Source organism: Poecilia mexicana, unplaced genomic scaffold, assembly GCF_051168715.1.
Source record: "Poecilia mexicana isolate PSO_F unplaced genomic scaffold, ASM5116871v1 scaffold_16, whole genome shotgun sequence".
Lineage (NCBI taxonomy): Eukaryota > Metazoa > Chordata > Actinopteri > Cyprinodontiformes > Poeciliidae > Poecilia > Poecilia mexicana.
The window spans coordinates 15,074,524-15,089,871 of record NW_028263385.1 but is presented as its reverse complement, the minus strand read 5'-3'; the positions used below and the strand labels follow the sequence as shown (position 1 = coordinate 15,089,871).

Genomic DNA, 15,348 nt, shown 5'->3' with positions numbered 1-15,348 from the left:
TGACTGATTGTGTTCGCCAGGTCACCTGACTTTTAATGCTCACTGCCGTTCATGGGAAGCATCTATCACGGTGACCCTCAGTCCAGCAAAAAGGGTGTGTGTGTCTGTGTGTGTGTGGGGGGGGGGGGGTCTTGTTAAGCTTATGTTTATTAATTTATCAGCTGTGTGATGTTGGAGCAAAAGGGACAGCTACTTTGTAAGATTATATTCAGCAGAACGTACTCCTCCCAGGGCTCTGTGACTAGTTTCACCTTCTGCAGCCTTATTCTTACACATATGTTTCATCATGCTTGCCTTCTCTTTTTCTACTTGTACTTGTCCATCTATTTTCTGTCTAGCTGTCTTCAACCTCCATGTTGTGCTGTGTGACAGTCGGGGATTTCTGTCTTCTTTGTTATGGTTACAGTTAAAAGCATCTTTTCACCCTGTGGATGCTAATGATAACTGAAGATAATAAATTTTCTAAGTATTGTGCTGTCTTCAAAACATGTAAGCAAAGAATTAGAATAAATGAAGAATATATTTGATAGACAGTCAAACTGATCATCCATCTTTTCTTTTTAAACAAAACAAAAAAAAAACAAGATCAAGTGGTAAATAAAAGCTTTTTCACTCTATATTAAATTTAAGCTCCTCATTTGCTCAGGGAAAAATGTGTTGTTTCAAGCATCTAAATCATTATACAGCAACCTCCAAATACATTGTGAGGATGTATGAAAAGCTTTCAAATAAATGTACACCATCACACTAAAAAGTAGAAAACTCCAGCCTTTAATTTGAGTAGAAAAAACATCTTAAATGTTCTTTTTAAATTCTCACTGCCATAATTATTATCGCCCCTGAACATTTTGATTAAAAGAAACATGACCAGTTTCCATTCTTGCACACATGATTTTATCATTACCACTGGCAGAAGTAGTCTCAAGCTACGAGAAAATAAATTTGTTCTAATATTGTAATAAATAAATTCAACAAATAACTTGTGACAGAAGACGTCTTCCTCCTCTGGACGAAGCTGACAGGCGTATCTTCTGTGATATAATGGAGATCTGTCAGGGGGGTCAGCCAGACTCCCCCCACCAGCGTTTACCACAGTTATTTATAATGTATAATGACTCTGTCCTTGGTGAGAGGAGGCTCAAACTGTGCGCTCAGATGAAATCACTGTTCACTGTGGTTCTATACAGGGTTTACCCCCCACTCAGCGTGGGAGTTTGCCCGGTTGGACTCAGTCGGAGGGGAGCTATTTAGCTCTAACCTGGATCAATTCTTGCTGCACTCAAAGAACCTATGTTCTACATCATTTCGTACGGCCTTGTCATTTCTGCTTCTTGATTTTTCTCTCTCAATAGCTCTCTTTCATAACAAATTTTGATTTTAACCTTTTCCATTTTGCTAGATTTGATTCAGGGAGAAGAATGCGTGCAGCTTGCCTCAGCACTGACAAAAAAAAAAAAAAAAAAAAAAAACCTCAATCCTCGCTTTTTCAGATTTCTCTGCCCTTCACTATTGATCCTTTCATTCCATTTTCTCCTCGGCTTCCAACACACACAGAGCCTGGCACACACGACTTCAGATTATCACCACCAGCTTGCTCTGCTGAACGACCAGAAAACACAATGCAACATAGATAAATGTCACCAATACAAATTGCATTCAGGGGTAAATTACAATATCAATAAATATTTTACTCAACAATAAAAAAACAAAAGCACATACATTTCAAACTTAATGAGAACAAAAACAAAGCGATTCCATGTTTATTTGGCCTATTTGTCTTCTATGGGCTTCATAAGAAATGGAGATGCAATCGTTACAGTTTAGCGCCCTCCGGTGACAGATTTATGTACTTAGCAGTATCACCATCTTCTTTAATCTGTGCTTTTGAGAAGATCTCATTATTCTGTCCCCTCTGCCTTTCACTGCCGCCAGCTGGCTACAGATGTTGAGTCTGTTCTCAGGAAAGGTTGAGCCAGCTGCTTCAGCTGCACCCTCCATCTGAGACTCTGTCTGGGGTCAGCTTCCTCTGAAGTCCAGGAGACGCTGCCGTGCCTGCAGGCCGCCTGGTGTCAGCGCTGACCGGATCAGGCCTCCTGCAATGTGATGACGATGTGCTCAGACCTCACAGCGTCTCGCAGGCATCCACAGAGAAGGAAGCAAGAAAGCGTCTCTCAAATTGAGACTAGAAAGTTCATTTCTTTCTAATGCAATGTGATGTTTAGAGAATTAAATCTGCTCATTCATCCTCTGGGATCAGTTTCCTGAACATGTTTTTTTTTTTTTTTTTACAACCAAATCATGTCAGGAGCTTGAGGAATAGGAAAGCAACGGGAGCAAAACCATCTCTTTGGGCAGTTTCATCAAGTTCCTCAACAATAACTCAAACACATTAGCTGGAAAACAAACTAACTTCAAATAGTCCAAAATCAATACAATACTTAACAGTCTCAGCTGGAGTGATTGGTGTATTTTAAATCTTTAATGTTTTCTTATCTTTATGTTGACACTGAAGCGCTCTGAATGAACTGCAAACATCAAGGAGTTTGTTTATGCTTTCGTTTGAGAAGCAAGAGAACATTTCACTGTCATCAGAGTGCAAGAAATGTTATGTCCTGAAATAAACTGAAGTTATATGTTAAATATTCACAAAGCTCTACCTCGACATCCCTGACAGAAAAAAAAAATTAAGCAACTGAACAAGTGGAGAAACATATACATTGACATTAATAGTTTTTAAATTTAACATGATGCAAAACTGAAAACTACTGTGGTCACTGCAATTATCTACCTAAAAAGATGATTGAAATGTCATAAAAATCAGCAAATACATCATAATGTCCAAACTCTTACTCTCATTTTTCCTTTTATACCGTTACTTTTCCAACTCTCCATATTAGCATCAGTTTTTGCAATGATTGTGGAGGTAACATCCAAGTTTATAAATCCTTATTTTTGATCTTATACTATAAGCACCTAAAGTTTGGCTTTTTGAAATGTTACTAAGTAAATAAATCTGCATACTATATAGTTTCCCTTTTTAATTGAATTACTGAAATATAGTTTTTGAATAGCTGATGCACTTGTACTTATCTACACCTTCTATGATTATTAAATGTACTTGACAGCAATTTGTTAGATGGACAGTTAGGCAAAAGATGAGTGGATGTTGGCAAATGTATTTGAAACAAATCCTGTTATTCACTCAATAAAGAACACCAGTCACCTTTCCCATGATTTTATTAACAAGTTGTGTCGACACAACACAAACAAAGGCATAGGCAACAATGAAGTTATCATTGAATAATTCAAGAAAGGTGCTTCAAATATTCACATTCCTTCTGAACTCAATTCCCTTAATTTCCACAGGAAGTTGAAGGCTCAAACCTACAGCTACACTCCTCATTTTTATTTAACATATCACCTCGGGGCGCCGCGTTTCACAAAGCAAGGCTTTCCCCATAATCAACCCTCAAGAGTGACGACAGCGTTGAGATATTAATGCTCAAGGCTGTTGCATAAAACTGCAGCAAAGATAATCTGTAGACTCTCCATTTCTTAAAAACAGCTTTAGTGTTTTCGAACAAGATCTGCAGGAATCCATTTTGCTGGGTAGCCAAGTCTCATTACTAAAGATCAATTTCCCACGAATGTGTGGCTTAAAGCGGTAAATTCAGACCCACAACTACAAATTAACAGGATTCCTCTTCATGAGAATGTGGTAAGCAGACAGTGGGACTCAAAACCCGTCAAAAGATAAAAAGCAACAAACTGGATGACAAACGTGAAATCATTTCAACTTGTGAATCCCAGGTTTATTTAGAGAGAACAATTAGAAGATATTAGGTGTTTGAGGGATTCCAGCCGGGCCAGTTACTTCTTTTACACTAACTGCTTCACATGATTTATTCCTGTCGTCTCCTTTCCTTTTTTTCCCCCCACGTTGCATCTTTGGCAGCGTCACCTGAAGTCCATCAAGTTCTCCTTCTCACATGTGCAGCCAGGTTTGGTTACACTAGTGCTGTTTTCTCCTGAAAGAGCATCCTGGATGAAACAGAAAGGGGAGGAAATTAGTCAAATAATCCATTTCAGTTTCAAACAAAGAGCCGTAGTTACATAAGGATAAAAGAAGTATGTAGAAAAAAAATGTTTAAAAACCCAGTCAAAGTGAGTCATAACAGGTACTAGCTGTGATGATCTGCTTTTTATAGACTGAATAACTACAAAACAAGCATGAGTCTAGAGTCAAAGGTTGAGGCTGCGCCCATGCAGATCAGAAAGAGGCTGTTGGTTACCAGGGCAGCAGAACGCACGACAGAGCGGGAGAGAGCGTCGAGAAAAACAAACCTCGACCTTCGGGATCGGCTCATTCACTAAATAAAGTCATCGCTTCTTCTAGAGGCTCAAGAGTCGTGCAGCAGTTAATCCACTCTTTTTTTCCCCCCCACAAAATAAACTAATCAGTAGTGAGCTTAAAGCTACGGCAGAATGAAAACAGGAGTCATTTGTTTGTGCTTGCAGTTGATTGTGCAGAAATGGATCAATAGTGATGAATTCCTCACACCAAGCACCGACAGTTACTGTTTGCCTCGATAGACACCCTGTTCACGGAGAACATCATGAAAGGGCAACACAAAGGCAAAGGTGGGAAAGTTAACCACGACGCAACCTGAAAAATGTCCACTGTACTATGTTTAGATGTAAAGCCTCTGCTGCCTACACGGGTCAGGTAGACACAGAGTGCTTCACAAAAGTATTCATGCGCCAGCGTTTCAATGTTTCGTCAGGCTACAACCACAAAATCAATGTGTTTCACTGGGATTTTATGTCACAGAGCAACAAACGGAGGAGGATAATCTTAATTGTTCTAATAAAAAAACATCTAAAAAGTGAGGCATAAATCCCTGTAGGTGTTTACCTACTTTTACTGTTTTACCCATACATACAAATCCGGCGCAGCCACCTGCCCTCAAGAGTCACTTCGTTCATAAAAGGAGTTCAGTAACTCTACGTTAGAGATGACTTATTCATTAGAAAATGTCACAATTTCATTTTACATCTCAGGCAAACAAAAGAAAGGTAAAGAAGCAAGATAAGGTACGAGTCTGTGTAATAGGGCGTCACTAAATGCTTCCGCCGTTTGATTTTGAAATCCTCTCATCTCTGATGGATTTACGTGATTAGAGAAATAACTGTTTGAGCTTCGGATTACACACATTACTTAATGCACATGGCTTCTGTGTATTATTCCAGTCGATTCTTCGCTTGGAAGTCAAAAGCTTGATTTGACATGGTGTTGAGGTCATGGTGTTAAATCACAGCATTTAAAGTTAACGGAGCGACGCCTGTGGGGTGCAAGATAAGACAACGAGTAAAACGCACTACTTCCTTATTGGAAGCGTCGTGGCTTTAAAAAAGAAATTCTCCTAACAATACTTTTTTTTTTTTTTTTTTTATTGCCATTGTAATAAATATCAAGACCACAGTGTCAAATTTATGATCTACACCACTCATCACCGAGAGCAAACTCAAGAGTAACCTTTGAAAAACACCGAGAACAAAATCTGCTTTGTTGTGAACGCACAGCACTCGACAATTTCAGAAACAACCTGTGAGGAGTTAAATAAACAGGTGCGGGCAATTCGATGAAGCGAAACTGAAATAAACACCTTGCCACACTTAAAATTGTCGTTTCTGTGAGTGTCAAATGGTTGACTTTAACATGAAGGGGATTTTCCAGAAACAGAGCTTCTGGTGGTGTCTCTACCTTCTGTCAGGCGAGCTTTTCCTCCCGTCGGCTGGCAAAGAACTGTGGAGCAGCCGACACACAGCACTACTGTCTGAGCGTGGCTGAATACTGTGGTGATCTTGTAGCAACCTGCAAAATGCACAAAAAAAAAAAAAAAAAAAAAAAAAAAACAGTAAGAAACACATCATGGAGGTCTTAAGCCAAACGAAAGAGGGAGCTGCTGCTATGTGACGAACGTAATGGCCGACTACTGGTGTCCATGCAGCTGTTTGTGTAAACGAGTCAAGTGAAATCTCGCTCGTAAACAACCGCAAGAGTCACTTTCTGCCTTATTTGACACCCCGATCACTACAGGTTTAGAGAAAGGGCAACACATAAAGGCAAAATGTACTTGTAATATTAAATAAATTTCTTTTAGATTACAGATTATTGACTATAACGAGTAGATTAACGCACACCTGGACATTTGACATCCATGAAGTAGGAGTTAGGACTCTGCACAAGCCGTTTCTTCTTGTGTCTCCTCTTTTCCTCCTCAGGACTGGGGTGCAACATATCTTTTGCGAGCTGGAGAAAAGACAGGATAATTTATTAGAAAGTCACATTAAAAAATGACTTAAAAAGCAACAGCAATCATGCTATTTCTTAAATGATTTGAGAACAAGTTGAAAAGCACAGGAAATAGCTTTTATAACATGATTACACAAAGGCAAAGACTGTGACCTGAATGTAGGTTTCACTTTAAGGAACCATGAGAGAAGTAAACAAAGAAATAAATGTACATTTTTTTGGGGGGGACAAACATATAGCTATATCAGATTTTATTTCTAAAATATGAAAACATATGTTTTTTAAAATATATATATTTGAATACAATGCAATTGGTTGGGCTTTAGTATTAAACTACAGAACCAGTTTAACCCTTTTCTACCTAAATTTGACTTAAAGGGAATTGAAGAAGGCTTTTAGACGTGTTTTAACCGATCGCGTTGTTTCTCCCTCCGACACGTGTTCTCGCCATATTGCCTTGCTTCACATTTCCACATTTACATTAAAGCAACACCAAACAACTAACCAAATCACGAAAAAACACAAATGTCAACTCCAGTACCGACTTCTTACAGGGTAAGCCTACTCTTTATATCATGATAATAACTTTACAAACGGTATTTTTACTTACGGGCATGTCTGCGTGTTTCCAGCAAAGACTCTCTGCAGAAAGGAAAAGAGAAAAACTCACGTCGGTCACGTACCGGAAACTGCTGGCTGATGGGAGGAAGAAGAAAACATCATTATAGTCAATGTAACATTTTTTTAAAATAAAATAGGTGTAGAAAATTGGCAACATTAATGTTAATAATAACCTACGTTACAAACGTTTTTTTTTTTTTTTTTTCAATCTAGTAAGATTTCCCTGAAAAAGAAGCGACAGAAAAAAAAATCTTGGATTTAAAAATAAGCTATATTAAGTATAGTATTAAGGAGGAAAGAAAAAGAATTATTCTTCATCATTCTTGATTTATTTCATTTAGTAAAATAAATATAATTCACGTGTAAAATAAAAACAAGGTTTTAGCAAAAAGTGACTCGGTTCTTGTTACCTGCAGGGGGCGCTATGTTATTGTGTTCTTCATATGTATAAGCCATGATTCTGTCACATATGAATTATTTTATGGCCTTATGGACACAAATAGGAAGGGGCGCATTCCAGTGAATATAAAGGCTGTATAACACAAGTTTTATGAGTCCTGGAAAAATATGTTTCTGCAGAATAAGTATTTTCTTGTCTACAGGAAAATAGAATTAAGTACTATGATGTTTCTGCCCACAAGCCTTGTTAGGTCTTTTTTGTTTTTTTTTGTTGTTGTTGTTGTTTTTACATTTCCTTTTTGTATTAGTTTATTTATGTTTGTGTCCTTACATTCTCTATGAGTCTATCTGGGGAAAGTCTTTCTTGAAATTTTCCATGCAGGCAGAACTAAATTGTCTTTTTTTTGGTATCTTGTGCCGCTGTTACAATCTCAAGACGTAAACCTACCGCTATCTATGTAACAGCCTGAATTATTAGTAAGCTTTACATTACAGTTTTGCTGTTAGACCTGGGCAGTAAACTCTCATGAACAAATTAGGATACAATATAAATGTTGTCAGTGGACAATTGGACATATCTTATCACCATTGCACGCAATGTTAAAAATGACTTTTGTGACACAATTTAATGTTTCTAATGGTTTATCTTTGACTGGAAAACCTTGAAGTGTGAAACTTGTAACGTTTTTTTTTTTTTATCTGCCTTGTTATTCCAGGAATAAACAGAGCTTCTATTCAAGTGGCGCCATCTAACGTCCGGTCAGTAAAAGTTGGTCACTCCCATAAATCACTCCCACTCTACGTAATTCTCCCAGCCAAAGTGGAATTTGGGCCGAGTTTTTTTTTTTTTTTTTTTTTTCTTCCCCTACAGCCTGAAAACCACGTAGCGTTTCCAATGTGTTTGTAAACGGTGGGATTTGGATACTTTTAGTGCAGAAGAATGGAGTTTTAACAGCTCAGGCGATGAAGGTTTGACCTTAAACTTGCATTGTAAACTTTGGATGGAGTTTGTTGTCGCCCAGTCCAAACTAAGCACTGAGGCACTGAGGGGGATCGGAATTTACCGGTGAACAGGCTGGGAGGGGGAAAACGAGAAAAGAAGACTGGCATATCTCAAAGAACAAAAAAGGGAAGTTTATAAACTTTTTTCTTTTTAAATAGATTGCTTAAATCTTCCCCTCCTCCTCTTCCTTCTATCTGGGCTCCAGCCATGGCGAAAAAATACGATTTCCTCTTTAAACTGCTGTTGATCGGGGACAGCGGAGTGGGTAAAACGTGCCTCATCATCCGTTTTGCTGAGGACAATTTCAACTCCACATACATCTCCACCATCGGTACGTGAGAATAATGTTTATTTAACTGCAGCCTGTCTGCGTCAGCGCTCTGAAACTTGAGTTATGAGCTGAATAAATGTTTGCTGACATTTCATGATCCGTTGTTTGATTCCGAACACTGTGCAAACTGGTTTCTGAGACTACTTTCATGTCTCAACTAGTCTCCACTTTCTTTCTCATATCTTTCTTTTCTTTTTTTCTGTACTTTTTTCTTTTTTTTATACCACTGCATGATGCATCCCATATCTGAGCTTAGAGTTTAGACCTGTTGGTGTTACTTTCCAGAACTTGCTCAGGGTTCGATGGAACTTTCCTGGATCTGATGTGGTTTCATGGAACCTTCTTGGAACCTTGAAATGTATGAGCAGCATTCATAAAACTTCTTTCAACTTTGCAGGTTCCCTAGGTTTACTTGGCACTTTAACTGAACTTTCCTCGAGCTGTATCACATAGAACTTACTCTGTACCTTCATGTCTGGTACTTTTTCTGGAATCTGGAACATAAGTACCTTTCCAGGTAATCTGTATCATCCATGAAACTTGCTAGGTACTGTCATTAAACTTTCACAGAACTTATCCAGTTGGTTTCATTGAACTTTCCTGAAACCTACTTGGTGGTTGCATGAAACCGAACCTTAACAGGATTTTCAAGGAACTCATCAGGTACTTGCATTGAATCATTCTGTAGTGTTAAGTGAGCACTGACAACTTTCCAGTCACTTTCATGGAACCTTCTTTAGCAGGAACTTTGTTGAATTACCAGGTACTGACAAGAAACTTAATAAATATTTTTCATAAAACTTACAAGCTACCTTCATGGATTTTACAGGGTAGTTCACAGAACTGTTGTAGAACAAATCAAAACTTTAAAAGGACTTGCCATGTTTTTTTATAAATGGAAATTTTAATGGCATTCACCAGGTGCGTTCATTAAACTTCTAGGAAACTTAACTCTCATGGAACCTACCAGGTATTTTCATCTAACTTTAATTTAGGAAGACCAAGAAATTTCTAGTAGCTTCAATGAAACTTATAAAGTACTGTAATGGAACTAATTAGTTTAAGATTACTTTTAAATACAGACTTAAACTACAGGGTTTATTCTGTTGCACTACTTTTTTTCATGTTCTTATTTAATAACAGTCTCTGTCCTGACTCTCCCCCCACCCATCCTATCTCTCCCTTTACTGATCTCATTGCTCTCTCTGAAGGTCCACCCACCCTCATTCCTATCTCTCTTACCATCTCTGCATTCCCAAAAGAGCTGCTGGCTTTCTGGCATGCAGAGTTTAGTGCTGGACAGCCCCCTCCCTGCTGTCTGTCAGCTTGTCCATCCTCAAAGGAAAAAAACAATTCATGCTTGCTTGTGGATGGGAGTGCACACGGTGGAAATGACCAGTTTCCACCTTACCAATACTGCGTGCAGTGTGTGTATGTTTGACTTCCTATCAGGGGTATTTTGCTCATTTTGCCTTTTCCTGTCCTCTTTTTCTTTATCTCCCAGGCATTGACTTTAAAGTAAAAACAATTGAAGTGGATGGAAAGAAAGTGAAACTACAAGTCTGGTAAGAGGTGTCACTGAGGTGGTTCTTTGTTTTGTGATGTGTTGAAATCAATAAAATATATTTTTTTAAGATGTACAATTCACTTTAAATGCAACCTTTTAAATATATATATATTTCTATGAGTCCTGCACATGCATCACTGTATGTTTCTGGCTTGAAATGCTTTGACGTATTGGTGCAGGGACACAGCCGGACAGGAGAGGTTCAAGACCATCACTACTGCTTACTACAGGGGAGCCATGGTGAGGACTGCACACCCGTAGAAGCTGCAGGCTGGATAACTTGTTGCATGTCTTCTCTTTGTGCTCACTTTGTATGTTGTGACTGAACACTTAAGTTGTCACTCTTCTGCCAGGGCATCATCTTGGTTTACGACATCACTGATGAGAAATCCTTTGAAAACATCCAAAACTGGATGAAGAGCATCAAGGAAGTGAGACTGTTTCCATTTCCATGAGACTGAATATTGCAACTGTTGCTCCTTGATGACTTTTTATTATTAAAAATTATTCTGATTCATTATGACAGGAAAACAGACTTTCAAAACCTTCAAAAATACAGAGAAAAGTGCATTGTGCACTCACATTAATAACTCCTGTTTTGATTGCGTATGAGATTCTAGTTCATGGCCAAATTGTAGTGAAAAATAGGGAAGCAAATTCAGAACAAAATAGCTTTATTGAAAATTAAGTTTTGACTTCTGCACAGAAAACCTCTGCTACTACAAATAATAATATATTTTTAGTCAAGTTTAGGGTAATAATTCCTATATTTTTCATTACAAAATTTAGAATGGGAAAACATCAGGAGGTTGCAAGAAGAGTGTTATAGTTAAAGATGATACTTAAAAAATACTCTGACTTGATATGACACTGAGGCCAAAATAAATCAAACTTTTTCATGTTAAAGTCCAGTTCCAAAGCATTTATAGCAGTTTATTCTCTTTACATAGAAGAAATGGTTGGTCTGTAGGCAGTAACAATGACCATCCTATTTAAAGCGAGCACTAAAAACAGAGCATATATTGAACAATATCTGACCAGACGAACTATGTGCTATACAATACGTATGTATGAAAAACATTTCAGTGTTAAGCTACAATGTTTTGCGAATATATTTATATCTCTTTAAATTTTTTTCACACTCTGTAAATTTGAAGGCGAGTTATTCCAAAATGTTTACTGCTTAAAACACAAAAACAGAAACAATCTTCCAAAAACAACCTGAACTATCTCTTTAATTTGTTTGGTAAAGCTGATACTTGCTTGCAGTTTCTGACTGAAGCTTCAAATCTTGTCACAATAGTCAACTTAAAGTAGCTTCTCTGAGCAGCTATCACAGTTCACTTGAAAGTTAATAGTTTTTCCAAAACAAGTGAAAAGGTGGCAGTAACTGGGATGGGGGTTGACCTCAACTGAGAAGACGGAGCAAAAACTATCTGGGGCGGCTTACTATCAAAATTGAAGAAAGCTGAAATCAAAAGTCTTGCTTTGTTGCTAGAGAAACCTCAGAAAGATTTAAAGGGCATTCACTTGCACAACAACGCAGTGCGAGTGCTGCACTATCAGCAGAGACTCTGTCCTCCACCCTCACCACAAAATTTAATACCGGAGTCAAACAAAAGATTGTCCAAACAGTTAGGGAACAAGTCATGTTGATTTATGAAGTTGCAATAAAAGTTATTGGTTCCAACAACCAACAGTGTTGCTTGTTTGGATTAAAATGATGCATTTGTCTTTCATAAAAAAGAACAACTCTACAGCTGGCATTGAACAGGAGAACCGAGCATGCTCCGAGTTTACTCTGCAGCAGATATCTGATGTTAAATCCCATCACTCTAGCAGTGATGATTAATGCTTATTTTCAGCTGACCTCCTCTAATCGGATAACTACATCCCCTGTTTCACAGAATGCATCTGCTGGGGTCAGTCAGATGCTTATAGGAAATAAATGCGACATTGAGCCGAAGCGGAAAGTGTCCAAGGAGACGGGAGAGAAGGTGAGGAAACCGATGTGACTGTAATTAATGTCTACTATATAAACTGTGATACTTAGGCTAGCTTTGTATGCCTATTTCAACTCTTAAAGCATTTGTTTTGTGTTGTGATTGTATGTGACACAAAGTAACATGCATAAGTGACAGAAAGATGATACATTGTCGGTATTTTGTACCAAAAAAAATTGTACCAGACTAAGAATGTCGAGCACACTGTATGTAAAGAACTGGTGACCTATCTTTAAAGTTGCTTTAGATAAGAACCAGGATGTGGTTGTGAGTCATATTCTTTATTCTAATGTCAACAGCTGGCAAAGGATCACGGTATCAGGTTCTTCGAGACCAGTGCAAAGTCCAGCATTAATGTGGAAGAGGTGAGTCACAATGAATCCACCACGACTGCACACCTCACTGAACTTTTGGGCTTGTTTTGTGTAAACGCTGTTAATGTGCTGCAAAGGTTTAATCTTATTTCCTCTGCTTCTGTGTTCCAATCTGTCTGCTATGCAGTCTTTTCTAGCTTTGGCAAGAGACATACTGTATAAATCCACCAAGAAGCCGGTATGTCCGTTCGTTTTTTTTTTGTTATAAATGTATTTCCTAACAAAAAGTAAGAGAACATGTTTGTGACGTTTAGCTGCTTTTGTCGTTGGTGAACAGGGTTCGGCGGGAAAAGAGGTGAAAATCACCAGCAGTACAGAGAAACCCCCCTCAAAGTGTGCCATTCTCTAGAAGTGACATATGTATGTCACAGACATTTAAGAGCGCCGTGGAAAAATGCAAAGGCTTTCTGTCTCCATCTGCTGGCCAAAACTGGTCCAATACCTTCAAGTGCTGAGAGTTTGTTTTTATATCCAAACCGTTGTTTAGTCCACAAGAATTTTAGCATGCCCAAATTAATTTATTATTCTGAGACTTTTTTTTTTTGTGATTGATTGATGCCACAAAAACATGCTGAAAGTGTCCAAACGCCTGAACTCAACATGTTCCATGTCACCTGTGTCCAATCTGATTCTTTATAGCATATAGCCACACTCTTTATCATTCCTGCACTGGCACTGTTGTAATATTATCATTTTTTTCATCTGCGCACATGCTGTAGCAGCTTTCAGGAGTTTGATAATTCCTGAAAATCAGAACATTTCAGATCAAAGACTTTTTTTATTTTTTTTATGATTTTATACCATTTCATGTTTAAGTCCAAGTGCCAAAATTCCAGTCAAATATGTTTAGATGTTTTAAATGTTGGAGCAGGTTATTAGAATAGAAATGTCTTTAGTTATTGGCTCAGTTTCCCATCAGAGTTTACGTGAATATATAATGCATATAAATGGGCGTACATTAGACTTTCAATGATTTATTGAAATCATTCTTCTTCTTTTTTTTCTTGGGGTAGAGAAAAAACATTGAACAACTTTCATGATTTCTAAAAACAAGAATTATGTGAACAAGTTTGAATTCACATACAGATGTATATACATACAATTTTGAGATCTATACATACACTTCCCTGTGCATAGAACGGTTTCATTTTATCGAAACGTGGCTTTTAGGTCAGATGGGCAGGGCTGTTTTCCCAAATACAAATTAAATCTGGTTTGCAGAAGGCCTACATCAGGCTCGTGACATCCAGACAGAACTATACCAGAAACTTGTTAAAGTACAGTAAGCTCAAACCAAGGCCTCCTGTTCTTGTTTTAAAATGTGGGGTGTAATCATTCCAACCTGAGGAGGAAAAATGCCTTAAATTTGTCATTGAAGTCCCAGAGATAACGAGGAAATACTTGACATTCTGACATTTTGTTTTCTATAAATTTGCCACGCGAATACATTGTATAAATATCTTAAAATAAATATTAAGGATTCCCAAGTCGGCATTGTTTACTCCCTGAAAAGTAGATGATTGAACAAGTGTTCTGCTCCATTTACCAGTCAACAAGAGTGTGTCATTAAATGTTAAAGATCCTGATGACGTCCTGTTTTCCCTCCCCTGGAGAATTTTTTTAAATCTCTCTCCATCATAATGAATCCCACAAATGGAATCCAAACAAAAGCCGTTTGTCAAACAAGCCCTGATTTACTAGCTGGATGAAGAATGTAGACGACGTCAAGCAGAGATCTAGAAGTGCAATCTGAGAAGCCGAGGGAAGAGATGGAGGAAGGATGGGTGTTAGTAAGTGAAAGGACAGGATGTGAGAGACGAGGAAGCAGCAGAGCATGCATGCCTCTCGCGCTGAATTGATTGAAATGGGCTTGCCTTTTATCTGAAGTGCCTAAACGTTACCGCACATTAGCTTCATCTGACGTTGACTGTCTCCCTGCTCATGCAGTTTTTCAAATGCTGAAAATCACTCCCACTGCAGGTGTTAATCATGGCAGCTTTGTTTTCTGCTTACAGACCAGAGCTCTTGAAAACCAGATTTTTTTTTTTTTGTTTTTTGTTTTTTTGGTCATATTTGTTACACTTTTATTGTTTTGGATCTGCCATTGTAAACGGACTTTACAGACCCGATTCTTTATTAATAAAAGTCAAATACTATGAAAGTGCCCCTGGTTGTGATTGTTTTTAATTGCTTCTTCATGAATCATGATTACTTTCTCATACAGACTGTGTAAAATATAGTTTATTGTTTGATCTTAAATGTGATTGACTTTTCAATCACATTTGAAAGTTCTTCCAAAATTGTTTACAACCATTCACTTTTTCTACATTTTGTTATTCTAAAAAAAGAAAGCTAAACAAAATACACCAAAAAAGAAAGTGATAATGTGGTGGAAATGTTTAATAAATATTTTTGTTTTCTTTTTGGTCTTTACGGGGATGTTCTATTGGATCTCAGTCAATGCTCTATTTGAGTGCTTTTGAAGGCTCTCCTTTGTTATCCTTGCTATTGTGCGCCAGGTCATTGTGTTGGCACCTAGTGTTCAGAGCGCCCTGGAGATTTCTTGAAGAATCTCTCTATATCCAGTTGCTGTCACCTTACCTTCTACAGGGACTTAATGCCAATGCATTTTCTCCAGCAGGCGAATATTTCCACAACCTGATATTACCAACAGGCTTTGCTGTTGCAGCTCAATCCAGAAGGAGACTGCAAAAAACTGTACCAGCAGGAGAAT

The 15,348-nt window shown here is 37.9% G+C and overlaps 2 protein-coding genes across 2 annotated transcripts; one reads left to right on the top strand and one right to left on the bottom strand.

Moving 5' to 3' along the window:
- Positions 1–3,219: 3,219 nt before the first annotated feature.
- On the bottom strand, positions 3,220–7,032 carry rps27.2 (ribosomal protein S27, isoform 2). Its single transcript, XM_014987215.2, has 4 exons — positions 6,927–7,032; positions 6,205–6,313; positions 5,765–5,875; positions 3,220–4,041 (listed from the first exon to the last, which is right to left on the bottom strand). Exons 1-4 carry the CDS (start codon positions 6,930–6,932, stop codon positions 4,013–4,015), a joined length of 255 nt encoding a protein of 84 aa, XP_014842701.1. The 5' UTR covers positions 6,933–7,032; the 3' UTR covers positions 3,220–4,012.
- Positions 7,033–7,896: 864 nt separating this feature from the next.
- On the top strand, positions 7,897–14,778 carry rab13 (RAB13, member RAS oncogene family). The gene is made up of 8 exons (XM_015007535.2): positions 7,897–8,670; positions 10,175–10,235; positions 10,417–10,477; positions 10,591–10,668; positions 12,145–12,234; positions 12,540–12,605; positions 12,742–12,792; positions 12,892–14,778. The coding sequence occupies exons 1-8, from the start codon at positions 8,547–8,549 to the stop codon at positions 12,961–12,963; spliced, it is 603 nt and encodes a 200-aa protein (XP_014863021.1). The 5' UTR covers positions 7,897–8,546; the 3' UTR covers positions 12,964–14,778.
- The last annotated feature ends 570 nt before the right edge of the window (positions 14,779–15,348 follow it).